The sequence below is a fragment of the Chanodichthys erythropterus genome, chromosome 12, assembly GCF_024489055.1.
Source record: "Chanodichthys erythropterus isolate Z2021 chromosome 12, ASM2448905v1, whole genome shotgun sequence".
In the NCBI taxonomy this organism is placed as follows: domain Eukaryota; kingdom Metazoa; phylum Chordata; class Actinopteri; order Cypriniformes; family Xenocyprididae; genus Chanodichthys; species Chanodichthys erythropterus.
The window spans coordinates 59,469,162-59,496,239 of record NC_090232.1 but is presented as its reverse complement, the minus strand read 5'-3'; the positions used below and the strand labels follow the sequence as shown (position 1 = coordinate 59,496,239).

The 27,078-nt window shown below is 42.1% G+C and overlaps 1 protein-coding gene across 1 annotated transcript in view; it reads left to right on the top strand.

Annotated features, from left to right (window-relative positions):
• The window catches only part of lonrf2 (LON peptidase N-terminal domain and ring finger 2), a 169,013-nt gene that overhangs the window by 34,181 nt on the left and 107,754 nt on the right, over window positions 1–27,078 (top strand). Inside the window, exon 2 of the mRNA XM_067404428.1 lies at window positions 5,992–6,110. Coding sequence (XP_067260529.1) covers window positions 5,992–6,110 — 119 coding nt within the window. The remainder of the gene's footprint in view (window positions 1–5,991; window positions 6,111–27,078) is intronic.

Sequence of the window (27,078 nt, the reverse complement as noted above, 5' to 3'; positions counted from 1 at the left end):
AGGCCTGATTGACCCCGAGACGCAGGTGGCCGTGCCGCCAGGCGTGGGGAGGGACCCGGAACTTCAACCAGTATTGCAAAGGCCGCATCCGAAGAAGGCCGAGCTGCAGAACCGGGAAGGCGGAAGCCATCAGCCCTAGCATCCTCTGGAAGTACTTCAGAGGGAGATAGGCTCTGTTCCTGACCAATGCCGCGAGCTGCTGAATGGCCAGAGCGCGCTCTGGCGATTACTACAGCCGTCATACGGGCTGATCAAAGACTGCACCCAGGAACATTATACGTTAGCTGGGGAGCAGTGAGCTCTTGGCAAAGTTGACCCTGAGACCCAGACACTCCATGTGGCTGAGTAGCACGGATCTGTGATGCTCCAGCTCAGCTCGTGACTGGGCTAGGATGAGCCAGTCGTTGAGAAAATTGAGAACCCGGATTCCCAACTGTCTCAGTGGGGAAAGCGCCACATTCAAGCACTTGGTAAAAGTGCGAGGAGCTAGGGACAGCCCGAATGGAAGGACCATATATTGGCAAGCCACGCCTTCGAATGCTAATCTCAAGAATCACCTGAGATGGGGGGCTATCTGGATGTGAAAGTATGCATTTTTCAGGTCCAGCAAGCAGAACCAGTCCCCGGGGCAAACCAGCGCAAGGATCTGCTTCAGCGTTAACATCTTGAACTTCCATCTCATGAGGGAAAGGTTCAGGAGTCTGAGGTCTAAGATGGATCTAAGACCGCCATCACTCTAGGGAATGAGGAAGTAATGGCTGTAAATCGCTCTCTGAGGGGAGACCATTTCTATAGGCCCCTTCTCGAGACATCACTTCGGCTCGGAGGACGTGAGCGTCGTCCGTGTTTACTGAAGTGGGAAGCACCCCGCAAAAACGCAGGGGTCTGCGAGCAAACTGGAGCGAGTAGCCTTGAGATATTATCCCCAGAACCCACTTGATACTCCGGGGATGGCCTGCCAGGCCCGCGTGACAAGGGGTTGAATGGTGCCGGTTGGCGGGCCGCTGGAAGGGGGGCCTGCACACCGGCTAGTTTTTAGAAATGCTCATGCATCCTCATGAACGTGGCTTGCAGGGTGAAACCGGCAAACGACACGCTGAGAAACTCAGTAAACAGATATATGCTTCTTATATAAATTCAGCAAACTCGGCAGAAATACGCTGTATCAACTGTATATATACATATATATAACATATGTCTCACCCGAGACGGGGAGAGCGACATGTTATGTCATTTCATGTTCATTTCTCAATGAATGCGGCTTGCGGGGCGGAACCGGCAAGCAACGCATAGAGAAACTCATCGCAAACAGCAGAATCAGCTCTATTAATAGAGTATAAAAACATGTTTCTCGCCCGAGTCGGGGGAGAAGGTCACGTTATATTTCTCAATCGACGCGGCTTGCGGGGCGGAACCGGCGAGCGACGCGCATTGAGATAAGGAAAAATACACTCACACAAATAGAAAATGTATCATGAGTCTCACCTAAGTCAAGAGCATCATGTCAAATTCAGCTGAGAGATTGTTAACTTCTGCAAAAATCTGCTATATAAACTGAATGTTTATAACATGGGTGTCACCCAAGAGGGGGGAGAGTGATATTTCTCAATAAACGTGGCTCGCGGGCAGAACCGGCGAACAACGCATAGCGAAGACTCAGTGCAAACAGCAGAAAAATGCTCCATAAATTAAGCATATAACATGTTTCTCACCCAAGCTAGGGAAGAAAGACATGTCATATATCTGAATTAACGTGACTCGCGGGGGAGGGACCGGCGAGCGACGCACATAGAGATAATGAGAAATAAACTCACTCAGATAGAAAATGTATCATGAGTCTCGCCTAAGTCAGGGGAGAGCATCATGTCAAATTCAGCTGAGAGAGCGAGAGCTCGCATCCTCAACGAGCGCGGTTTGCGGGGGAGGACCCGGCAAATAACGCGTTCGGAGACTGCATTTGAAGCAAACGTCAGCGAGAAAGTAGAAAAATAAGCTCTGTACTCACCTGACGGAAGACGGCAGGGAATAAGCTGAATGCTCTCAGATGCTGAAGGCGGCACGAGGGCGGCGCGGTGAACAGCTGCTAGAGAGCGAAGATCCGCGGAGCAAGGCTCTGCATGTGCCACAGTTGTGGCGCGGCATTGAGGCAACGCCGCCGGCGTGAAAACGGCGATTGTAGCTCTTTTAGAGCAGCGAGAGCCGCTGGGAAAGCTCTTTTAGAAAGCGGCGTTAAGCCGCGGGAAAAGCTCTTTGAACGGCGCCGGATGGCGGCAGGAGACGCGCTGAGAGGCGGCCGGAAGCGGGAAGCGGGCGGCTCGAGAGCGGTGCTCGAAGCGGCAGTCTGCGAGGGCGCCGGCGCTGTCTTCGTTCGGCGGTCTCGGCTCAGTCCGCTGCAAGTGCCTCTTCGGCGGCAGCGAGAACTTCTCCCAGGCGAGCTTCTTCCAAGCGGCGAAGGCTTCAGCCGGAGATCAGCGAAGAGTGATATGAAGTCGTCGCTGAAGGAGAGAGAACTGAAATCCTATGGCGACGCGCCTGCTTATATAGCTATCCCGCCCATTTTGGCGGGAATATTCGCGGGCTTTGTCGCCATAGGCCGTGCGGCTATGCCGCGCCGTCATTGGTTCAACAACTTGTCTATGTGTGAACCAATGACGATGCAGTTACACTGCGTTATTGAAAAAGGTTTCAGTAACGGGGAAAAAGGAGACCTTTCCCCATACGCAGTACGAGTGAAGTATCGAAAGGGAACTCTAGATCTTCACAATTTAACATCACAAAGGCCGTTAGATTAGACTGACCAAAAATGACATTGATCTGATTAAATCTCTAGGGGGAGTTAATCACAGATTAAAACATGTCATTTACTGTTGGCTACAGGTGGCGCTATGACTGTAACTGAATATTGTTATGAAGATGTCTTCAGGTCAGGACTCTTATAAAACATGTGAAGTTTGGGGCAGATCCGACATTGTTTGTCTGTGTTACAACAACTTCCTTTTTCATGGCGAAAACCTCAAACTTTGTCAGGCCGCCACGGACACGCCCTTCAGTGAAAACTCTAGATCTTTGCAATTTAACGAATTTAACAAAGGTCTTTAGATTAGACTGACCAAAAATGACATTTATCTGATTAAATCTCTAGGAGGAGTTCGTTAAAGTACGAAGTCTGGAAAATGCAAAAAACTGTGAATTAATTCAAAATATCTGACTTCCTGTTCAGCCCTTTAGAGGGCTTTGGCCCTAATAATAATCCTAAAGAAAACAAAAGGGCCTTCAGCCCCTTACAGGGCTTTGGTCCTAATAATCCTAAAGAAAACAAAAGGGCCTTCAGCCCCTTACAGGGCTTTGGCCCTAATAATAATCCTAAAGAAAACAATAGGGCCTTCAGCCTCTTACAGGGCTTTGGCCTTAATTATACCTGAAACAGTATTCTCAACAGTGTTGTCAACAAAGTTTTCTCAACAGTTTAAAAATGAGTATATGCTGCCATCTAGTGGTTACACTATGTATGACATTTTTTTCTACTAGATATAATTAATCTGACTTTTTAATTTACACATGCTTTTTGAATTGAATTTGTATTATTATATATAGAAATAAAAAGTGTATAATGTATTATTTAGAAGAAATGAGTCTTCCCGTTTCCCTTTTTTTGACATTACTTTAATCTCTCACCATGGCAACACTGTTTGAGATATCCAAAATCCGTTTAGCCGGCCCTGGCCCACTTGGAAGAGGTGGGCCAGAGTGCAGTTCGGTTGGGCTTGAGCGCGGTTCACATGCAGTGTGAGCGCTAATCGTGCCAGAGCACGGAACAGCTATACTTTTGTGCGCGCTACTGTCATCATTATGATGGCAAACATCTTTATTACTACTCTGATAGTACACTAATTAATTCATGTAATTATTCAAGGGTCTGCTTTCCACCTTTGATGAACAGGAATTGTAGTTTGCGAGTAAAGCTGCAAATTCCTCCATTAACGTCAGCTGCTGTAATAGTCCTCTGATACGTGCAAGTAAAAATCGTTCCGCTGCATAAATGATAATATATATTAGGCAGTATTTTAGCGAAAGTGCATTTCTTCCATTCAGAAAAGTTGCACTGTATATGACGTAAAAGTGCTCCGGCTTGGAACGCTACGTGCAATATGAGTGCAGGCCAGCAGGGGAGCGGGGACAATTGGGCTCGGTTTAAGGCAACCGTGTCTAGTGTGAGTACACCCTTAGCACCTTGTTAAAAATGTTTGGTCTGATAAACCCTCTTTTTTTCTTAAATCCACATTCAAACAAAAATAAGTGACATCCTGTTGGTCGGAGCTAATAAAATTAAATTAGAAAGTTGTCCAGCTTGATGAGAAAAATATATGTACTGAGTTTGGTGACTGTAGGTAAAACTAACCGTATGGAACAGAAATGGCAGGTATTGTCAGTTGTGCAATGTGGTGGTCGCACCAGTGCGACCTCTTAAAAAAATGTTGTTGCACCGACAGGAAAAAAAAGGTTGCAGTCTGGAGCCCTGTGTTTGCGTGAATACACTGCAATATATGTTTGTTTGTTTTTTTCGCTTTTTTTTTTTTTTTTTAAATGGTGATTTCCCAAGAGGTTTGCTGCTTTTATCAGTTCATCTTTCTTTTTTTCTTTTTTCTTGTTTGTCGTGACAACAAATTTTCAGCTTCTCATTACCCTCAGCCAGAACTTTTTTTTCTCTGTATGGAAATGACACGATAGACACAGACACAGGCGAATAGCTCTAAAGATTTTTTATTTTTTTTTCCTCTCATTCATAACATTTTATTTTGGTAATACTTTAAAGGTGCCCTAGAATCAGAATTTGAATTTACCTCGGCATAGTTTAATAACAAGAGTTCAGTACATGGAAAAGACATACAGTGAGTTACAAACTCCATTATTTCCTCCTCCTTATGTAAATCTCATTTGTTTAAAAGACTTCCGGAAAACACTCGGATCTCAACATAACACCGACTGTTACGTAACAGTCGGGATCATTAATATGTATGACCCCAATATTTGCATAATGCCAGCCCATTCGACGCATTAGACAAGGTAAGGCAGTATTAACGTCTGGATCTGTGCACGGACAAGGTAAGCAAGCAAGAACAACAGCGATAAATGGCAGATGGAGCAATAATAACTGACATGATCCATGATATCATGATATTTTTAGGTCTTTCTAAATGTTTCATTAGCATGTTGCTAATACTGTTAAATGTAGGTAAAGTTACCATCGTTTCTTACTGTATTCAAGGAGACGAGAGTCGTTGCTATTTTCATTTTTAAACATGTGCAGTTTGTATAATTCATAAACACAACTTCATTCTTTATAAATCTCTCCAACAGTGTAGAATTAGACGTTAGCCACAGTGCATAGCCTCAAACTTACACAAAATCAAATGTAACCATCTAAATAAATACTTTACTCACATAATTCGAAGCATGCATACAGCATGCATAACGAACATCTTGTAAAGATCCATTTGAGGATTATATAAGCTGTGAACTTTGTAAATGCAATGTATAGTCGATGTATACTCGTGGGGCAGAGGAAACACATCTCTTGAAGGGGCCGTGCTGAAAAAAATCAGTGCATAGTTAATGATGCCCCAAAATAGGCAGTTAAAAAAATTAATTAAAAAAATTCTATGGGGTATTTTGAGCTGAAACTTCAGACACATTCAGGGGACACCTAGGACTTATATTACATCTTGTAAAAAAACAATATAGGGCACCTTTAAAATAAGGTGACACTTTTTTTGTTTTTGTTTTGTATTTTTTGGGCTATTGTTTGGAATGGTTTGTTGCGTCATTGAAATGGTCTGTAATCCATTTTATATATAATACAATTTATAATACATTACAGTTTATTAATATTTTTCTGCCACAATAATCTAGCTAAAGTCAAGCTTAAAATGACCTTCTTTAATTCCTGTTATATCAATTTCTTTTCAGTAAAACCCCTTATTCTCTCCACAGAGCCCTCTATATGTAGGCTCCTGGCTCGGCGAGCAGAGCTGCTTATGGAAATGACAAATTTCAGCCAAGCAATCAAGGATGCAGACACAATGTGCCGACTCCGTCCACTGTGGCCAAAGGTAGGGATCTGTGAAGAGACGCAAATGTACAAAGCATGGTTTTAAACTCTCATAAGATTTCAAGATCCTTATACACCAAGTGCAAATATTCAAACAAGATTTTGAATAGAAGCAATGCATTCCTATGTTCAGTGGTGGAAAGAGTACTGAAAATTTGTACTCAAATACAAGTACTGTTACATTGCTGAAATAATACTCAATTACAAGTAAAAGTACTGGTGTCAAAAAAGTACTTGAGTAAAAGTACAAATTCCTCATCTCAAAAACTAATCAAAGTACTAAAATTTCTAGTTACTTTTTAGCCAGCGATATTCAATGAATTGCCAAACAATATTCAATCAATCAGTAGAAAATGACTACTTTCAACAAAGCACTTTCACCTTATTCATAAAGTGCATGAATTAGTGGTCACAATACTGGAATTTCTAACTTCAATACAATACAAATTATCCATATTCAGTATCACTTTAAATACCAATAACATTGATCAATTACCATTACAATAATCTCACTTAAATATTTGTTCACTCTGTGTATTTGTCTTTTACAATAGGGTAAATTTGTTACAATAGCTCACACGCAGCACAAGAAAGCTTGATTTCAAACTAAATTGAATTTACAAAAAAGATAAGTAAACAGTCAATAATAAAATAAGAACAAAAAAAAATTACCTCAATTCAGTTGAGGTATATGAAATATAACACTGAATTTATGCCCTGTATCTTAAAGGGTTAGTTTCACCCAAAAATGAAAATTCTGTCATTACTTGCTCTCATGTTGTTTCAATCTGAGCACTTTCTGACCCTCCATAGACTGCAACGTTATTACCACTTTTTATGGCCCAGAAAGGTAGTAAAGACATAGTTAAAACAGTGGTTAAAACAGTTAAAACACTGACAACAGTGGTTCAACCTTAATGTTATGAAGCAACCAGGATACTTTTTGTGCACAAAATAAATAAAAAAAAACACTTTATTCAACAATTTCTTCTCTTCCATGTCCTGTTGAAGTAGTGTAAACAGTTCAGCACTTCCAGGTTCTACGTCTGAACGTCTGCTCATTATTGGCCGGATTCTGCGTCAGTATCACACGCATGTGTCGTAGTGCTCACATGAACACTGTCAAAGAGTGATACAGAGAGAGGAAACTGTTTAATAATAAAGTTGTTATTTTTGTTTTTTGCACACAAAAAGTATTCTGGTCGCTTTATAACATTAAGGTTGAACCACTGTAGTCACATGCATGGGCTACTTTAACAATGTCTTTACTATCTTTCTGGGCTATCTTTCTTTACTATCTTTCCTTTGTGTTCTGAAGATGAACGAAGGTCTTACGGGTTTGGAACAACATGAGGGTGAGTAATTAATGACAGAAATTTTTTTTTTTTTTTTTTGAGCTAACCCTTTAAGAGCCATATAATATGTTTATTTAGATAAAAAGAACATCAGAATGGTTTGACCTGTAATTTCTGTATGCAGTGATGCAGTTAGACAGACTAGGTTATTTATATGTGCAAAGCATACAAATGCCCCATACATCTAGGTTACATTGTAAAGAAATGAAAGATCCACCCTTGTTTGTTGAGACTTTCTGGTGCATTTCACTTATAGCCAATAAGATTTCCTGTAGCATTTTCATCGGCCAGGCATGGAAGTCTATTCAGATTTTTTTTTTTTGATAACTTTTGACAACGTTTAATTTAAGAGCACGGAGAGATTCACTATTGCTCACTACACAGAGCGCACACTCATGAGCGGAGAGGCAGTTCACTTGTATATTTGAGAGCTTGCGTCGTTTTCTGCCATTACATGAATGTGCTGTCGCGTTACAATAATGCACTCTCCACAAACCTGTGGGTATGATCAAAATTATGCGCAATACCTGCAATCCTGCGCTGTAACTGAAACAAGTGACAGCAGGAGGAGGAGGCGGGTGTGTGTCAAACTCACTGTCAGGGAGATGAGAGAATGAGATAAAAATGGTAAAATATCAGGGTTTTCATTGGTCCGTTTACGCTCGGATAACTTTATTGGCGATATGCTGGTCGAAGGTTTCAATATTAATTCAAATTGTTGGCGTACTCCGTAACGGAATGTGATTTTACAAGTAGCGAAGTAGATTGCTTAATTTGTACTTGAGTACAAGTAAAATTACAGATTTAAAAATGTACTCAAAAAAGTACAAATACCCGAAAAAAACTACTTACAGTAACGCAAGTAGTTGTAATTCGTTACTTCCACCTCCAATATCAAACCAGGGATATTCAACCAATCGTGAACCAGTTAATTTTTAAGTGTTGAGTGCTTGTAATGTCTTTCATTAATTAATAAATTATTTAGGAAGTACTTCATATATCTGGCCTTATGTCTCACATGGGATGAAGAGGATTAAGCAAGTAACTTCATATATGGATGAAGCTAAATTAGTCAAAAACATACACTGTACTCTTCAAGTTAAGGCAAATAACTGGTGGCAATGAAATCTAACTGTCCTGTCACCTCGTGTCTCTTGCTTCCGGGCCAAAATTTGTGTTTGAACACACTGCAAAAACTACAGCCAATGGCAAATTAGCACATACAATCTGCGCATGCATGAGAGGAAATAACTGTCTATTTCAGTAGATTGCAGTATTATATATCGTACAAACAGGGTTTGTATCATTCAAACAGGGAAACTCAATCTAGGACTGCTGATATACAAACTGCATCCACTACTGCGGAGATGACGAGTCAGCATCAGACTTAATCTCTGCAGCCCGAAAATTGATTATTATTTTAAATATGAATCATGTTGATCAGTTGGTCTTCAAGATGTAAAATTAGAACAGCCTTCTCTATGTGCAATCTTGACTCTCGTTTTCTTGCTTTCATCAATCTTGCTTTTTTTTTTTTTTTTTTTGGGTCCTGCCATCAGAATGGTCTGTCTCACTGACTACCTGACAATTTTAACATTCTCAATCAGCCAAAAGCTGCCAAAGTGGTCCGAGTAGTGGTGACTGTGTGAAACGCACCACACACCAACAAATGCTCCGTGATGGAAAGTCATTAGTCCGTTGTTCTTAGGAAGGATAATTCATGCTCAGTTGTCTTTAAAAAAAGAAAACAAACTAGATCTTACTAGGACAAAAAGAGAAGTCGATGAACCTTAACCCTCTGGAGTCTGAGGCTGATTTGGGGCTTGGAGAAGTTTTGACATGCCCTGACATTTGTGCTTTTTTCAGTTGTTCATAAACCTATAAATGACAAGTGTCATTACACTGTATTCAGCACAAACTAGGCCACAATAATATGTGAGGAACATGTATGTACATGTTTGTATTTTTGAAGGAATAATGTTTATGCATGGTTATTGAAAAAACAAAAAACTTAAGTCACTGAAATAAGGCCAAAATAAGTATATGGGCAATTCCACGCAAATGTCAACTTTACCATGAAAAAAAAAGTTTTAACCAAAAGAACAAAACCCTTTTTAAATTGTCCATTTAGGTCTGTAATATACTGTAATAATGTGCTCTAACAGAAATTTTAAGAAAATTGCCTTGTTTATCCACAATATATGTGGTAAGCAACAATGCTTAAATTTAATTTTCAACCCACCATATTTCATGCTTTCAAAAAAGGGATCAAAGACCCCCCCTTTTTAAACTTTATTTTAACAGTAAGCATTGTGTAGAAAGATGGAGGCATGCCTGAGAAATAAATACACTCATTTAGTCATAACAGCACTGCCTGTTGAATTTATAAGGGCTGGAATAAAGAGGTCATGACGCTTCAGTGCTCTGTCACATCCGTAACGTTTTAAAGATTAAGTTTGTCATATAACAATTATAAATGCAAATAACTTGAAACTTTATATGCAAAGCTAAATTATGTTTATGCTTATTGGGATCAACAATTAATTTCACTACGTTGCTCTGAACAACCATAATAAGCGTTACGGACGTGACCGTTACGGACGCTTCATATTAAATCCTATGAGTTTGCTTCTTTATATTGCTATCATCTGTTTCAGGCTTATCATATCAGAAAATATCAAATAATCGCAATACTCTTTGTGCTTTGTTAGTTTTAATATGAAAAAGGTTTAACTTTCAAATTCAGTCGATTTTATAACAAAATTCAAGCAATAGATGTCGCTCTTTAATAGCCTATGGCGCGTGACAGATTAGCTGCAGCGCCTGTAAGCGGCGGATCAGGCGCACATGAACCGATCTTCTCTTCCTCTTGGCAGTTAAGCGGGCGTACACGGTGCGAATTGGTCGGAAGATCGTATGTCCACGCACACGTCACGAGTGAGTTTATCTGAAGAGGTGATATATGACACGATTTTTCGACCTGCCGATTTCCGAAGCAATCGCACAAAGTTCAGTGTGTGTATGTGTGTGTGAGCATGCGAGCGGAGCGCGAGCTCAAATCAGAATAGCCTTTGACATGCTGGATAGAAAATAGGCCTATGTGAAATAAGTTTTTTTTTTTTTCGACTAGTTGTTCAAGCCATAAGTGGACTAATCACATTGATTAGTTGATTATTCACATTCACACACATAGGGCTTGCCATAAAGAACCGGCAAAAGAAATGATTATGAATTTGACCAAAAAAAAAAAAGAGACATTTTAATATTTTATTTATTTATTTATTTTTTTTTTATAATCTAATGTTTTCTAAATCAGTGTCGGCTGCAAAGTGTTGACATTGGTGACTCTCATCATCTTCGCTGTGGATGTGCAGAATGCACTTTTCATTCGGATTACATAATAAGAGAGTAGCCCATTTCTTTTCGTTTTGAATTATTTCGTTTAAAATAAGACATTTCGAGCTTTCTATAGATATTTTTCTCGTGTCTGTGAGGCAAGCAGCCTATACGCTGAGTTTCGGTTCATTTAGCATATAAGACGCGCTCCAGATCAAGTGATCGCGCCCGCGCATCCATATTTGTTGCTTATTTATTAAATCAAGGCAGTTGGTTGATGAAACATTGATTAAAATTAAGATACAATTTTTACAAAACGAAATTCACTTTAAAGAAGGCTTTCTACAAAACAAAACTTAATGAAGCGATCAAAATCATGTCTGACCTACTCCATGTCTCCAGATGTAATGCGCATCTTATTCTATCTTAGTCATGCTGTTCACTTGTCTTAATCAAATAGATGAAATTAAAAATAAATATTATAATATGGTTATTTAAACAAATATGAAATTAAATATGTTTTCTTTAATGGCTACCAACACATATAGTACAGTAGTACAGAGAAATTTCATGTCTTGATCAAGAGCTGATCAAGCATGTTGTGTCAAGCAGTGTGTACCATGACAGGGTTGTCTGAAGATGATATTTTACAGCGGATCGCCCAAGAGCTACAGTTATCAGGTTAAAAAATTAATTATGCTTCTATTAATTAAGCTATCCGACTCGACTCATGAACCACTCTTGATCCCGACATGACATTTCTCTGTACTACTGTACTTTGGTAGCCATTAAAGAAAACATATTTAATTTCATATTTATGTTTAAATATGCCTAATTATAATGTTATTTATTTTTTAATTTCATCATAAGATGCGCAATACATCTGGAGACATGGGGCCCTATTTTAACGATCTAAACGCAAAGTGTAAAGCGCACGGCGCGTGTCCAAATCCACTTTTGCTATTTTAAAGACGGAAAAACGGTCCGTGCGCCGGGGTGCATTTTTGAAATGGGTTGTCCCTATTCTCTTAATGAGTAATGGGCGTAACGTTCAATAAACCAATCAGTGTCATCTCCCATTCCCTTTAAGAGCGAGATGCGCTCGAGCCATGGCGGATTGCTATTTACATGGCGGAATTTGTTGGCGGAAAAGCTGGAAAAGCCACATACAGCCACCCCAGACCTAACGCCAGCGGAGGACATCTCCTTTATTATGCCTCCTCCGTCTTTCGATTCTTTGGCCGAGCAGGTACTCCATTTGGCTGAACAATTCGAAAATACGTAACATTATAAAATACACTGACTTATTAAACACACCGATTCAACTGAGGAGTTCAACGAGTGGTGTTTTGCTGAAATTACCTGTTAAGTGGCCAGTCAATCTTTCAGTCGTCTGCGTTGGATGCAGGCTTTCAAATAGCTCCGCGCGATGAGTATTGGCACGATTGTTCAATTAATTAGCCTTTTTCGTTCATCATTATAACTATTAATAGGCTGAATTGAAAATAGGTAGCCTAATTCTAATACACGCAATGACTATTCATCATTACATTTTTATATTTATGTAGCCTACGCAATAATATTATTTTACACTGTAATCCTTTTGTTTTTAATATTTGGCATGTTTGTGTGATGCGCATTGTGTGTAATAAGCAAAGTCAACGCGCACTGTGGACGCGCCCAGAGGCGCAGTTTCTTAACGCGCTCTAACAAAAAAATATTGTGCCATTGACTTTAGACTTTAGACCAGGTTTGAGTTGGTCTATGGCGCAGTCTATTTTCAGCTCCTTAAAATAGCAATGCGCCGGCAATGCGCCTGAACACACCTCTTTTTTAGACCAGCACGCCCATGGGAGCACTAACTGGCGCAAATGCATTTACTAATTTAAGGACTTGGCGCTGAACGGAAAAATGCGAACGGCGCCGGACGCAAACTAGCAAACACACTTGCGCTGCGCCTTGCGTCGCATTGCGCCGGGTGTATTATAGGGCCCATGGAGTGGGTCAGACATGATTTTGATCGCTTCATTAAGTTTTGTTTTGTAGAAAGCCTTTCTTTAAAGTGAATTTCGTTTTGTAAAAATTGAATCTTAATTTTAATCAATGTTTCATCAACAAATTGCCTGGATTTAATAAATAAGAAGCAAATATATTCATGGATGCGCGGGCGCGATCACTTGATCTGGAGCGCGTCTTATAGGCTAAATGAACCGAAACTCAGCATAGGCTGCTTGACTCACAGACACGAGAAAAATATCTATAGAAAGCTCGAAATGTCTTCTTTTAAACGAAATAATTAAAAACTAAAAGAAATGGGCTACTCTCTGATTATGTAATCCGAATGAAAAGTGCATTCTGCACATCCACTGCGAAGATGATGAGTCAGCAATGTCAACTTCATCTTTGCAGCCGACACTGATTTAGAAAACATTAGATTGTAAAAAAAAAAAAAAAAAAAAAAACACAAAAAAAAAACAATCAAAATGTATCCTTGTTGTTTTTTTTTTTTTTTTTTGTCACATTCATAATTTCTTTTGCCAGTTCTTTGGCAAGCTTTATGCTTGCGCTTGAGTCCTATATAAATGCTAATTATAATATTCTCTCCAGTATTTAAGTAATTAAATGTGATAGTCAACTAATGGCTTGAACAACTATAGTCGATGAAGGAGAAAAAAAAAACTTATAGGCCTATTTTAGCATGTCAAAGGGTAGGCTATTCTGATTTGAGCTCGCGCTCTGCTCGCATGCTCACACACACTGAACTTTGTGCGATTGCTTCGGAAATCGGCAGGTCAAAAAATCGTGTCGTATAGCCTATCACCTCGTCCGTGCGATTTTCAGATAAACTCACTCGTGACGTGGACATACGATCTTCTGACCGTCAAAATTCGCACCGTGTAGCCTAGACCTTCATTTACAGAACGAAATATGAACATCAAAAGGTAGGCCTATATGATACAGTACAACTTATAGAAGAGCATTGTGTCTCATAGGACATTTCCCTCGGGAATTGGGATGTCGCGTTTTTACCTGTTGGTTAAAAAATGAATGGCCTAGCCTTGATCACAATCCGTGCGATCAAGCTAACAAAATAGGCTAATAACATTGCAATAATTTTGACTTGAAATAAAGTTTGATCATTTTAACTCAAGACTCCGCTTTAAACTGTGAAACTAGCCGAAAACCGTGGGTTCATTCACACACAAAACTGACATGATTGCGATTGGCAATAGTGTAGGCTACGTCAATCTGTCCACCTGTGGGGAAAACTTGCGATTTTAAACTGCTTTATGATAAACATTAATATTTGTCAATGTATTTTAGCAAGCAGTTCTGTAAGAAGGAAAATCATGGTCTCTAAATTGAATCTTGAATGCACACGCTTGTCAACATGAGAAATAGGTCTAATCTATAACCTTTTGCAATACAGAGTATAAAGTTGTAAAAAGTTTAGTAAAAAGTTAATAAATTGTGGGGTCTTACCATACTGGTATCCCAGATTTCAATATTTGGTGGTTTAAATGCCTGCTTGAGGTCTCTGTGAAAGTTTTAAAGCAGTTTTTAAAGCAGTCTTCTGTGCCGCTTTCAGACCGGTCACGTCCGTAACGGAAAACTGTCACATCCGTAACGTTGTTTTTTCCTCATTAATGCGAACACGAAAAATGAAATAAAATTATTATTTTATGCTCTGTGGAGAGCCAACCCTTCTTCATTCGGTGGGCAGTATTACTTTTGGTTTGCTCAATGTAATTCACAGAATTCGTAAAAAATATGTTGTCACCCAAAGCTTAGTGACTTTTTTTGTCCCGTCCGTAACGCTGTATATTTTCCTCATCTAAAATATAAAACAGTTGTATAGTCTGACATTTTTCTAATGTCTGGACTCCTTTAGTAAGGGGTTATGAATATACAAATAGACGGTTCAATATGTTGCTATTAAATGCATTCTTTGAGCATTTATATTTCAAGTTTTGACTCCAAATGTCACGTCCATAACGCTGGAATTGCCCATATTAAATCTGTGTTCACAAGACTTCTGGTTATTGGAGGTTGTAGACTAGAGTTTTTGCTTCAGAATTATGTAAAAATTAAGCTGCCATATAAAACAATATATTGATTTAGTTTTTGTAAGACACTTATTGTCAAGAAACACATTATGCGTGGAGGCGTGAATCTGCCTGCATAATGGGCCATTTACACCTGAGAAGACAAAAGAATTGCATAATAATGACCTGAAATTACTTGCATATTAATGAGGCCTTTCAGTCAGGTAAACTGTGAAAAAAAAAAAAAAAAAAACCCTCTGTAATCATGTCTCAGCTCATCATAAACATCAATACTGTGAAATATTATTACAATTTAAAATAACTGTATTCTATTATATTCTTTAAAATATAATTTATTTCTGTGATGCAAAGTGTCTGAACAATTGTTACCTCTGTGGCATTTCATATAGGCTTTTAGCTTAAAAGCATGCACATTTGGAGAAATATTGATGGATTCTTATATTTATGTCAGTTTTCTATACTGAGAATTAATATTTATTGTCATCACTATGAGTGCTGGATACTGTGTTTTTAATTCATACTTGCAGCCGGAGGGCGCTCTCTGTGCACATTTAGTCCACAAATTATTCTAAAGAAGAAGAGAACATTTCAGGAATGGTGTTTTTAATTCATACTTACAGCCGGAGGGCGCTCTCTGTACACCTTTAGGCCACAAATTCATATAAAGAAGAAAAGGAACCAGGAATTAACGGCATGTCTTCTAGAGATCGCTAACCATGGCTTTACCATCCAAATAAACACTTTTCAAGACAATAAATACATGATTGAGACGATGTATGCATGTATTGCCTCTGAATAGCGCTGGCTCCGTGGGCGTGGCCGCATTAGCGGGTAATGAGCTGAATCACAGACTTCTGACATGGCTCTCTTTTCATTCAGATTACATAAACACAGAATGTTTGTTTTTTTTATTTGACTTACACGATTTAAAACCTGACATTTCAACATTTCTTTAGACATAAGTGTAATTTTTTTTCATTTGTATTCATAAGTTACAGTTCATTTTCTGAGAACTATCAGATTGGAGTTCGTTCAGAAGGAGAGGAGAGATCACGCATGTTAGTTTTCTTTATTTTACAAAAAGCACAACATTGTGTTTTTACTCTGAGCGTACACAAAAGAAGACATTCTATAGTTTCAGTTGATATATTATGTCTCTATGACAAGAAATGACAGAGTATTTTAAGTCTGTTTTGCTGCAATGTGAAAAAAATCCTGCAAAACGCACCAGCGCGTTTTCAGACCTCAGAGAGTTAAAATAGCACTAATTTCTTTAACAGAAGAGTTTCAAAGAAAAAAAGGCATATCTAACATTGGCGAAAGAAAAAAAAACATTGATAGAATGTTCTAAATAACAAAGATTTTATCATAAATGATTATGAATGGATGACTAACTTTTAGGTGTTGAGCTGTTGTGGGAACAGTACAATCTATCAGTGAGAAGCCTGTGGTTCTTTCTTGTGTCCTGCTAGTAGTTAATTTCCTCACCTATTTTTAATTTAGACTTAGTCTTGTGCAAAATATCCTTGTTAGTTTTAGTCATATTTAGTCATTCACATATCTTTTTTTGTTAGTCAAGTTTTAGTCGACTAAACGTCTCATCATTTTAGTCTAGTTTTAGATAGCTTGAGTTTACTTTTGACTTTTTGTCAAGTTTTAGTCGACTAAAAGTTTTTTTAATTTTAGTCTAGTTTGTCAAAAAATAACACATTATTACTGAGATTACTACTGATAAACATTTCGGTAAAAAGTGTTTCACATATCTCAAACATTGGTAAAATGTCATAATTACCTGACAAAATACACTTGTTGATTGGTTTTTGTTGAAAGCAAATGTTAAATGTGTCTGGTTTTCAATTTCTGATTTAGGAGACACATTCACAAATGATTAACCTGTTCTGAAGAGTATTTTATTTTAACCAACACAATTCAAAAGCTGGGGCCCAACAGACTCCGACTGACAACTTAAGTTACAAAGGTTTTTAAAACTATTTTGGTTGCTTTGCATCTCATGTTTCTGTTCAAATCAGAAATAAAATAAATATACTCAGAAAAACTGAAAAGAATAGGCCTACTTTACTGTGGGCCTAAAATACAACCTATTTACAGTCTAGGTCTGCTGTTGTTACTACAGCTGCTGATACTAAAGCTTACTACAGCTGCTGAAACTTCCACTTTTGGAATGAATTAAACAATCAAGTTCAAAGGCAAGCTTTGCAACAGAAAGCAAAATTCAAACCATTGAGGGTTATTTAAAGTAAAAGAAAAAGAAAACGTACTCTTACTAACGTAACCTCGGTTGCCTGAGATACGGAACGAGTACTGCTTATGGGGAAATGTCTCCCTTTTTCCCCGTCACTGAAGCCTTTTCAATAACGCAGTGTAACTGCACCGTCATTGGTTCACTCATAGACAAGTTGTTGAACCAATGACGGCGCGGCATAGCTGCGCGGCCTATGGCGAGAAAGCGTGCGAACTTTCCCGCCGAAATGGGCGTGGTAAAGGGCTATATAAGCAGGCGTTTCGCCATAGGATTCAGGTCAATCGACTGAAGCGACGACTCTGAGTCACAGCCTCGTGGCACGGCAAGTAACGCAGTACTCGTTCCGTATCTCAGGGAACCGAGGTTACATTAGTAACCGAGTATGTTCCCTTTCGATACTTCACTCGTACTGCGTATGGGGAAGAAATTCAACTGCACCGGAAGGGGACCAGGAAAACAAGTAAGGCTGCAAAGCCGCCGTATCCCTTGTTACACTACAACGGAATTAATTCCTGTAATAGCGTGAGGCGGAATTTGTGAGAGGCCGCCCGATCACACTGAAAGAACCCGAGCTTGCAAGGTCGGGACATCAAGATGATAAAACCTGACAAAAGTGGACACCGAAGACCAGCCGGCCGCCTCACAGATGTCTTTAATGGAAACTACGTTTGACCAAGCCCATGAGGAAGCCATTCCTCTAGTGGAATGGGCTCTGATTCCTATGGGGCATTCAACGCCCAGAGAGGAGTAACATAGGTTAATGGCGTCGACTATCCAACGTGAGAGACGCTGTTTTGAGACCGGAGACCCTTTGGTGCGGCCACCAAAACAAACAAAGAGTTGATCTGACTGCCTGAAAGGCTGTGATCGCTCCACATAGGTCCTCAATGCCCTGACAGGGCAGAGTAACTCCAGTTCTCTTTCATCCGTAGAGGGAGAAAGAGCAGAAAGCGAGATGACCTGTGCTCTAAACGAGGTTGAGTGCACTTTGGGAACTTAGCCATGCCTGGATTTCAGAATGACCTTAGAATCATTAGGCCTGAATTCGAGGCATGCAGGGCTCACAGAGAGGGCCTGCAAATCGCCAACACGCTTGACCGATGCTAAAGCAAGAAGCAGAGCGGTTTTCAGCGTTAAGGGCCTGAGGTCAGCTGAACGCAGCGGCTCAAAGGGGTTACCCCTTAGGGCCCTGAGGACCAAGGAAAGGTCCCAGGTGGGAACAGTGAGGGGACGAGGTGGATTTAATCGCCTAGAACCCCTTAAGAAACGGACCACAAGGCCGTTTCTACCCACTGATTGGCCAGCAATAGGAGCATGAAACGCTGCGACGGCTGCTACATACACCTTAAGCGTAGAAGGGGTATGCCCCATATCTAAATGCTCTTGGAGGAAAGACAGTATGGAAGATATGTCACTCTCCACAGGGTCTATGTTGCGCAAAGAGCACCAATCAACAAAGACCGACCATTTCTGGGCATAGAGGCGTCTCGTGGACGGGGCTCTCGCTTGAGATATGGTATTTAGAATGTCCCCGGGGAGATCAGCAGGCTCCCATCGAGGGACCAGAGGTGTAGAGCCCAGAGTTCTGGCTGTGGGTGCCAGATCGTTCTGTTTGCCTGAGAAAGGAGATTCCGTCTCCGGGGAATCGGCCAAGGGGCTCTTGTAGAGAGCTTGAACAGCTCCGAGGACCAAACTTGGCTCCTCCAGAGCGGGGCCACCAGAAGGACTCTGTTGGTCCTCCCTGATGCGCCTGATGACCTGGGGGATCAGTGCGATCATGGGAAAGCATAAAGGAGTGTGCTGGGCCATGTGTGTGCCAGAGCATCGACTTCCTTCGAGAAAAATGTTGGGCAGTGAGAGTTGTCTTCTGAGGCGAAGAGGTCTACCTCTGCTCTCCCGAAGAGCTCCCAAATCATGAGAACCGTATGGGGGTGGAGCATCCACTCGTCTGAGGGGATGTTGCTCTGCGACATGTCCGCACCTAGATTGGTCTTGCCAGGAATATGAGTCGCTCTGAGCGACTGAAGTCTCGGCAGAGCCCATTCCAGAAGGCGTTTTGCCAGAGCGCATGAGCGGCTGGACGAAAGACCGCCCTGGTGGTTTATGTACGACACCACTGTCATGCTGTCTGATTGGACTAAAACATGGCATCCTGTCAAGTGGGCCTGAAAGGATTGAAGGGCTTTCATCACTGCTAGCATCTCGAGGCAGTTGATGTGTAGATGGCTCTCCTCGTGAGTCCACGAGCTGAAGGCCGGTCTGCCCTCGCACACAGCGCCCCAACCCGAGTTGGAGGCGTCCGTTGAGAGCACCGTCCGTCGTGAAACCGCCTGCAGGGGTACTCCAAGACTGAACCAAGCAGGGTTCAACCAAGGTTTCAGGGCCAGAAGACAGTCCTGATTGACCTTGAGACATAAGCGGCTGTGCCGCCAGGCGCTTGGAGGAACCCGGAACTTCAACCAGTACTGAAGAGTCCGCATCTGAAGAAGGCCGAGCTGCAGCACCAGGGAGGCGGAGGCCATCAACCATAATAACCTCTGGAAAAGCTTCAGAGGGAGATAGGCTTTGTTCTTGACTGAGGCCGCGAGCTGCTCAATCGCCAGAGCGCGTTCTGGCGAGACTACTGCCGTCATACGGACTGAGTCGAACACTGCCCCCAGAAACGAAATTTTTTGGCTGGGGCACAGCGAGCTCTTTGCTAAGTTGAACCCGACATTGTAAATGGCTGAGGAGCATGGATCTGTGGTGGTCCAGCTCAGCTCGCGAACGGGCTAGAATGAGCCAGTCGTCAAGATAATTTAGAACCCGGATTCCCATTGGTCTCAGAGGGGAAAGTGCCGCGTTCATGCACTTGGTGAAAGTGCGTGGAGCCAGAGACCGCCCGAAGGGCAGGACCGTATACTGGTACGCCACCCCCTCGAATGCGAATCTCAAGAATCGTCTGTGACGGGGGGCTATCTGGATGTGAAAGTACGCATCCTTCAGGTCCAGCGAGCAGAACCAGTCCTCGGGGCAAATGTGCGTGAGGATCTGATTCAGCGTCAGCATTTTGAACTTTCGTCTCATGAGGGAGTGATTCAAAAGTCTGAGATCTAGGATGGGTCTGAGACCACCATCCTTCTTGGGGACCAGAAAGTAGCGGCTGTAAAAGCCTGACTCGCTCGCTGCAGGGGAAACTATTTCCACAGCTCCCTTTCTTAGCATCGTCATAACTTCGGCTCGGAGGACGTGAGCGTCGGATTCACCGAAGTTTGCAGCACCCCGCCGAAGCGAGGGGGGCAGTCGTGCAAATTGGAGCGAGTAGCCCTGAGTTGCGATCCCCAGGATCCAGTCTGACACATCGGGGATGGCTTGCCAAGCCTCGGCCCGAGTGACAAGGGGTTGTATAACGTCTGATGACAGGCCGCCGGTGAGGGGGCCGTACACCGAGAGGTGGAAGAGGAAACTTGCTCTCTTTTTGATGAAGTAAAATAGTGTTTGCCGTGAAAACTGCAGTTTGTGTGGGCGCAACAGGTGTGGGCCCAGTTACAACTTGTGGCATGTTTCCCACGCCCAGAATTAGATGAGGCAGAGGGGAAACTGCACGCAGGAGCTTTTGGGGTGGTCCGGTCGCAACGAGACAATCCTCTTCCTTTCTGATAAATCAGGACGTCTTCGGAGTCACCGGGTCCAGCACAATCTTGGGCCGGGGTCCCTGGCGTCTCGGGAAGGATGGGCGTTTCGTAGGGCGCGAGCGCTGCCGCTGCTCCTTTGAAGGCGCTGCCTGGGAGGCGGGCGGAGCTGGCTTGTTCTGCTGAGCCGGCGCAGTCCTGGGGCGGCTGGAAGCAGAAGCCAAGCTGGAGCGCTTGGTCAAGAAGTGTCTCATGGCCTGAGACGACTTCTGCACCGCGGTGAAACGCTCGGTAAAGCCATCCACTGCTGGCCCAAAGAGACCAGAAGGTGAGACCGGAGCGTCCAGGAAGGCAGTCTTGTCCAGGTCCTTTAATCTCCGTTAAGTTGAGCCATAGGTGGCGCTCCAAAATGACCAGGTCGGCCATTGAACGGCCAATGGCTTGGGCCGTAGCCTTCGTGGCTCGCAGGGCTAGGTCGGTGACGCTGCGCAGGTCCTTGAAGGCTGGTGTGTCTATTCCAGACTGATCCAATGAGCGGAGGAGTTTGGCCTGGAAGACTTTGGCCATTGTATGGAGTGCGGAGGCAGCCTGGCCCGCCGGAGTGTAAGCTCGTCCTGCCAGAGTAGATGTGGTTCGGCAGGGCTTGGAGGGAAGGGCCCTCTTCGTTTTCCATCCCACGGCTACAACTTCTACTTCTCCTTGCTGATCTCCGCCTGAAGCCGAAGAAGCTCGCCGCCTTGAAGAAGCTCTCGCCGCCGTCTGAAGAGGCTCCTGCAGCGGACTCAGCTGGACTTGCCGGTCTGAGACAGCACTGGCGCCCTCGCTGACTGCAGCCCACAGCGCCGTCTTCGAGTCACCGCCTCCCGTGACCCTCCTGCTCGGGTCTGGAGAACAGGACGGAAGAGTGTTCCCTTGGAGGAGAGGGCGAGGCACGCGGGGGCTGAGCCGGCGTGAGCTCACTCAACTCCGGGCGCTGAATCGCTCTACCCCGCTGTCTCTTCCTAGCTGGCGCAGGGAACCGAGACTCATGCTCTCGCATTGCAGGCATGAGGCTCCAGCAAGCGCACCGTCAGCGTGGGACTTGCCCAGGCAAGCGAGGCACTCGCTGTGTCCGTCGTCATCATGCAGAGGGGCTCTGCATGTGCCACGAGTGGTGCGGCATTTGTACAAACGCCGCCGCCCCCGTGATAACGGCACTCCATGGAGCGGTGAAAACCACTGTTGTGCTCTTTTAGAGCGGCAATAAGCCGCGGAGAAGCCCTTCAGAAGGCGCACCGGATGGCGGCAGGAGACAAGCTGTAAAACGGCCGGAGCGGGAGGCGGTGACTTGAAGACGGCGAGTCCAGCTGAGTCCGCTGCGGGAGCCTCTTCAGACGGCGGCGAGAGCTTCTTCAAGGTGGCGAGCTTCTTCGGCTTCAGGCGGAGATCAGCGAGGAGAAGTAGAAGTCGTCGCTGAAGGAGAAAGAACTGAATCCTGTGGCAAAAAGTTCGCGCGCTTTCTCGCCATAGGCCACGCAGCTATGCCGCGCCGTCATTGGTTCAACAACTTGTCTATGTGTGAACCAATGACGGTGCAGTTACACTGCGTTATTGAAAAGGCTTCAGTGACGGGGAAAAAGGGAGACTTTTCCCCATACGCAGTACGAGTGACGTATCGAAAGGGAACCAAACTTTAATTTTTGGTTATCAATTTTTGCAGTTATCACTCTAGACTTTAAGTTTTAGAAAAGCACTTCTTTCTAATGTAACTCTTGCTCTGTTGCGGCGGCCACTTGAAAGGTCTCCGGTTAAACTAAAGACCCGTTCTGCAAACGCTTCGGAAGCTGGCATTGCCAGAAGGTCTAATGCCAGGGTTTCAGCAGTGGATACATGGTGGAACTTTGAGAAGACCAGAAATCCATGCCGGATTCTTCTGGGTTTGCATGGGACAGGGATTCTTTGAATTTTTGGACCTCTTGTCTGATGGAGGCCTTGGAGGTCTTTGGCTTTGATGGCCGATGGGCACTAAAAAACCTGAATCTAGGCCGCTTTTGCAGAGGAGCCTCTGAGACCTCTGCATTTCCAATGTCCTCATCATATGTCACCTCTTCCTGGTATGGTACACTGCGAGTGATGTACTCTTCAGCTTTACTGAGGAGATTCTGTATGCCGTCATTATCATTGTCAATCAGGGTCTCTGCTGACACACTAGCGTCAACAAAACAAGCAGCTACAGCAAGAGGAGAAAAGTTGCTTGCCGACACATCCAGAAAACAGCTGAAGCGTAAATCCATGTTTGCAGACATCTTCTGTGCCAGTGTAGCTACATCCCTGTAGCTCCTGGCATGAGCAAGGGAGAAGTCTGAAAGGTGGCTCCTCAAATCCAGTATTGCAGGGACAACCAGGGAGAAACAACATGCGTCACTTTCAAGCACCTTGGTGTGTTCTGCAAACAGAAGGAGCAAATCTTTGAGGATGGCCACCTTCTGCCATTCACTGGGCAGCAGGCAGTCCCATATTCCAAATGTACCTTTTCAGCTAGGTACATTTGGTCCACTAGATTTGTAATTTTGGTCTTTTTGGCACAGTCAGTCTTTTATCTATTTTCTCCATGTTGATGAATTCCTCATCTTCTACTGTCCATGGAGGGTGGGCTGTCCGAGCTACCCATTTAGCTATAGCCTCCTCTTTAATGCGTTGTCCCTGGGAGTCTGGCTTGTACTTGATGTGAGAAAAGAACGCACCTGACATAGATGGCCTCTCCTCTTTCCTGGCTGGTTGCTTGACCACATCTGGAAGCTATTGTAAGAATAAATACAACAAGGCCTCATTAAATGCAATAATATCAGGAACACACGTGTTTATAATGGAAATAAATAACTTAATGAAAAGCTTAACATCAAAACTGTGTGTATATATATGAAGAGTTCAGATGCAAAAGCCGCTAAATGCCATCTCTGTCAAAAATGAGATAATGACATTGAACAAATGCTTACGGCACGTAGTACATGTTCAACAAATCACGTGCTTCAAATCCTCTAAATCGCAGCGTCAGCCCATTCAGAAATATTGGTTTGTTGGCAAAAGCCTCTAGACGCCACTTCCCTTTGGCAGCAAAAGCCGCTATATTCCGAGAACCAATCAGAAGGCGCGAATCGAATCATATGATTCCGAGTGGTTTCAATATAGCGGCGCTGAGATTTTTTTAGAGTCAGATTCAGATTGAGATTTTTAAAATAAAAGATGAACTAAGATTAAATGGATCAGCCTGTCTTACTAACATTGAATGGCAGAAGAAAACGTTATTTACCTCAAAACTCCGCCTGTCATAAGGCAAAATAGCCTACAGTGGAAGGCTTGGTCGCAATTGTATCATGCACTCATAACAGTTCTTCGTGCTGTGCCGTTACTTTGAAGGAATCGGATTTATTATACATCAAACAACAGCTCTATTTCGCCAAAGACAAAGTCAAACAAGATGCTATTCTTCTGTCTCATATGGAAGCTGTGCCATATAAACGGAGGAGGCAAAAAGTGGAGGCTGAATAGAAGACGTGTTAGATCCCTGTGTAAAGAGGTTTGTCTACGGTTTAGTTTTTAAGTGATAGGTGTTCTCATCTTTTTCAGGGTTTTTTAGTTGCATCTTTAGTGATTTTTCAATTATTTACCATGTCTTGTCCCAAATAGGTAGATTTAGTGGTTTTTGCAAAAAAAGTACAAGTGGATTTAGCTGGTTTTGACGCAAAAGAAAATCTTACTTGTTAAAAACCAATAAATTGTCTAGAGTGACATTTTTGAAAAAAAGTTATTTTATTCACTAGCTAATAACCTTATCATTACCTTTAAACCTTTAATACCTTTTACAATCCTGAACTTGATTGTAAAAGCCTGGTAAAAAAGTAAAAAATGCTAATTTTAAAGAAAAGAAGTTTAATGGATTTAGAGGGTTTTGCATCTGAACTCTTCATATATATATATTTCCTGTAAAAGTCACGTTGGTTCTATTGACATAAATGAGAGGGAGGAGGAGAGGGAGTGGGGGCCGGTGAGAGGACTTTTCACGAGTGAAGATATTACTGCGCCAAGTCAAAGTACTCCCGAGCACTTGCTATGGTATTCCACCATACAATATAGTTATCCATTTTACACGCTTAGAAAAGCGCAACGTTTTGTTTTGTGTCACCGTCCTAGGTCGAGTTACACTACTCGAGTAACTGTATTTAAATAGGGAAAACGTGGAGGTGTTTGGTAGCTTCTCTGCTTGGCCCCTACTGAATGAATTGGGCTAAGCTAAGTGTTAACAAAGTTTCGCCGCAAGACAGAGCGATTTAATGTACGCACTGAGACGAGAGAGGTATGTATCAACTCGTCTTAGTTAAGTGAATAACATAGTTTAATATGAAAAAACGGTGGAGTATCCCTTTAAGGTTGGTGGTGTTTTTCCCCGAAATTCTTTGTCCGCAGTGTTTCCCGTCAGTTATGATGACACATTCTGACTTTTTGTCAGTATCATTGTACTTAAAATGCGACCAAATATCGAGCCTCTTCCTTCGACCTAGCATGTCGTCGACGTTCGTCACTCGTGTTCGCTTTGGCTGTTGTGTTAAGCAGTTTCGTGTTGCAGCCACAAGGCGTATGAGACCTGTAACTTGAGCAACAGCGCGAAGCCGCAAACTCGTTCTGAATATTTTAAAGGCGTAACAGCTGATGAAAAAGCAGAGGCGATTGTGAATGAAAATGAAAGGAGATTTTATCTTAGTTTTTATTTTATACAATTTTCGTCAAGTCTTTTTTCGTCAACAATAATGCATGTTAATTTAGTCTTAGTCAGCGTTTTTGGACAGTGGTGCAGTCTTGTCATCGTCTCGTCTTAGTCATGAAAAAAAAGGTCGTTGACGAACATATTTCGTCTCGTCTCGTCTGACGAAATTAACACTGCTAGTAGGGCTGCCCTCGACTAAATATTTTTCTATTTGACTAGTAGTCATTAAGTGATTCAACTAATCACAGGTGTATGTTAATAAGCCATATAAATCATAATAATGAGCCATTAATTGCCTATATTTAATTCATGGCCTAGTCAGCGCTCAAGAGCATGCATAAATCTTGCCACAGTGCACTGGCAAAAGTAATGATTATGAATGTGTCGTGAAAAAAAAAAAAAAAAAAAGGAGACTGTCTAAACATTATAATAATTTATTGATAATGTTTTGTGTTTTCGGGCTGCAGAGATTAAGTCTGATGCTGACTCGTCATCTCCGCAGTAGTGGATGCACCTATATGCACGTTTCATATGAATTACATAATCTGAGAATATTTGTTTTCCACTTGAATAGGTTGACAATCACTTGAAAAATGTATCTATAGAAAGCTTGAAATGTCATGTCTGTGAGGCAAGTATACAATGAATTTTGGTTTATTTTTTGACTCGATCAAGTTCACAAAGACCAAGATGGCAGAAAACGCATCATGTTTGTTTTCTTTATTTTTCAAAGGCACAACATTTTTTTGTTAGTGTGAGTTTACACAAATAAAAGTAGACCCTTTACAGCTTTGAATGATGTATTGCTATCTGTATGACCTAAAATTTTGTATTTTAAGTTGTTTCCGCTGTTATGAGAAAAAATGCAAGTGATCGTGCCTTCGCCTCAATGTCCTGCTGTATGCGCATCGATGCAGCTTGCACACTCTGCACAAACACTTGGATATGCGCCTAATAGTAGCACACATTTATTTAGCTTATTGAGTGAGCAGCCATGTAAAGTTGCTACTACTTGCATGTTTCAAATAATAAGCCATATTTGAAGTATATAAATAAATTTAATATAATTTTCCTCAGTAAAACAATATCATCAGGGAGTCCTGCCAAAAACACAGATTTTCCACAACTGGAAAGCGATTTTTACTGGGGGACCCCCCCTGAGCTAGTTAGGCTAATTTTGGGCTAGTTTTGAATAGCAATTGGGCAGGTTTTGATGTGAAAACCTGGCAACCCTGCACTGAAAGCACTTGCTAACTGGAGCTGCTTTAGTGATCACCCATCAGTTGCAACAGACGTTGCTGAAGTTGCAATAAATCACAATCCACTACACTGAAGTTGCAAAAAACCTCAGGTATTGCAGTTATTGTGCATAATTCTACACATTCCCACAGGTTTCACGATTATTAAGTGGGAAATTCCCAAAAACATTTATGCATTATACCTGTAGATTTGAATCCAAACCGATAAGAGCAGATAAGTTATTTTAAAACATTTCTGTGAGGCGTAGTTTCACAAACCGTTTGAGTGATTCAGCGGTACCAAGTCTCCCTCTCTCTCAAAATGCACAAATGGCCTCACATCTATAGTTGTGTAATG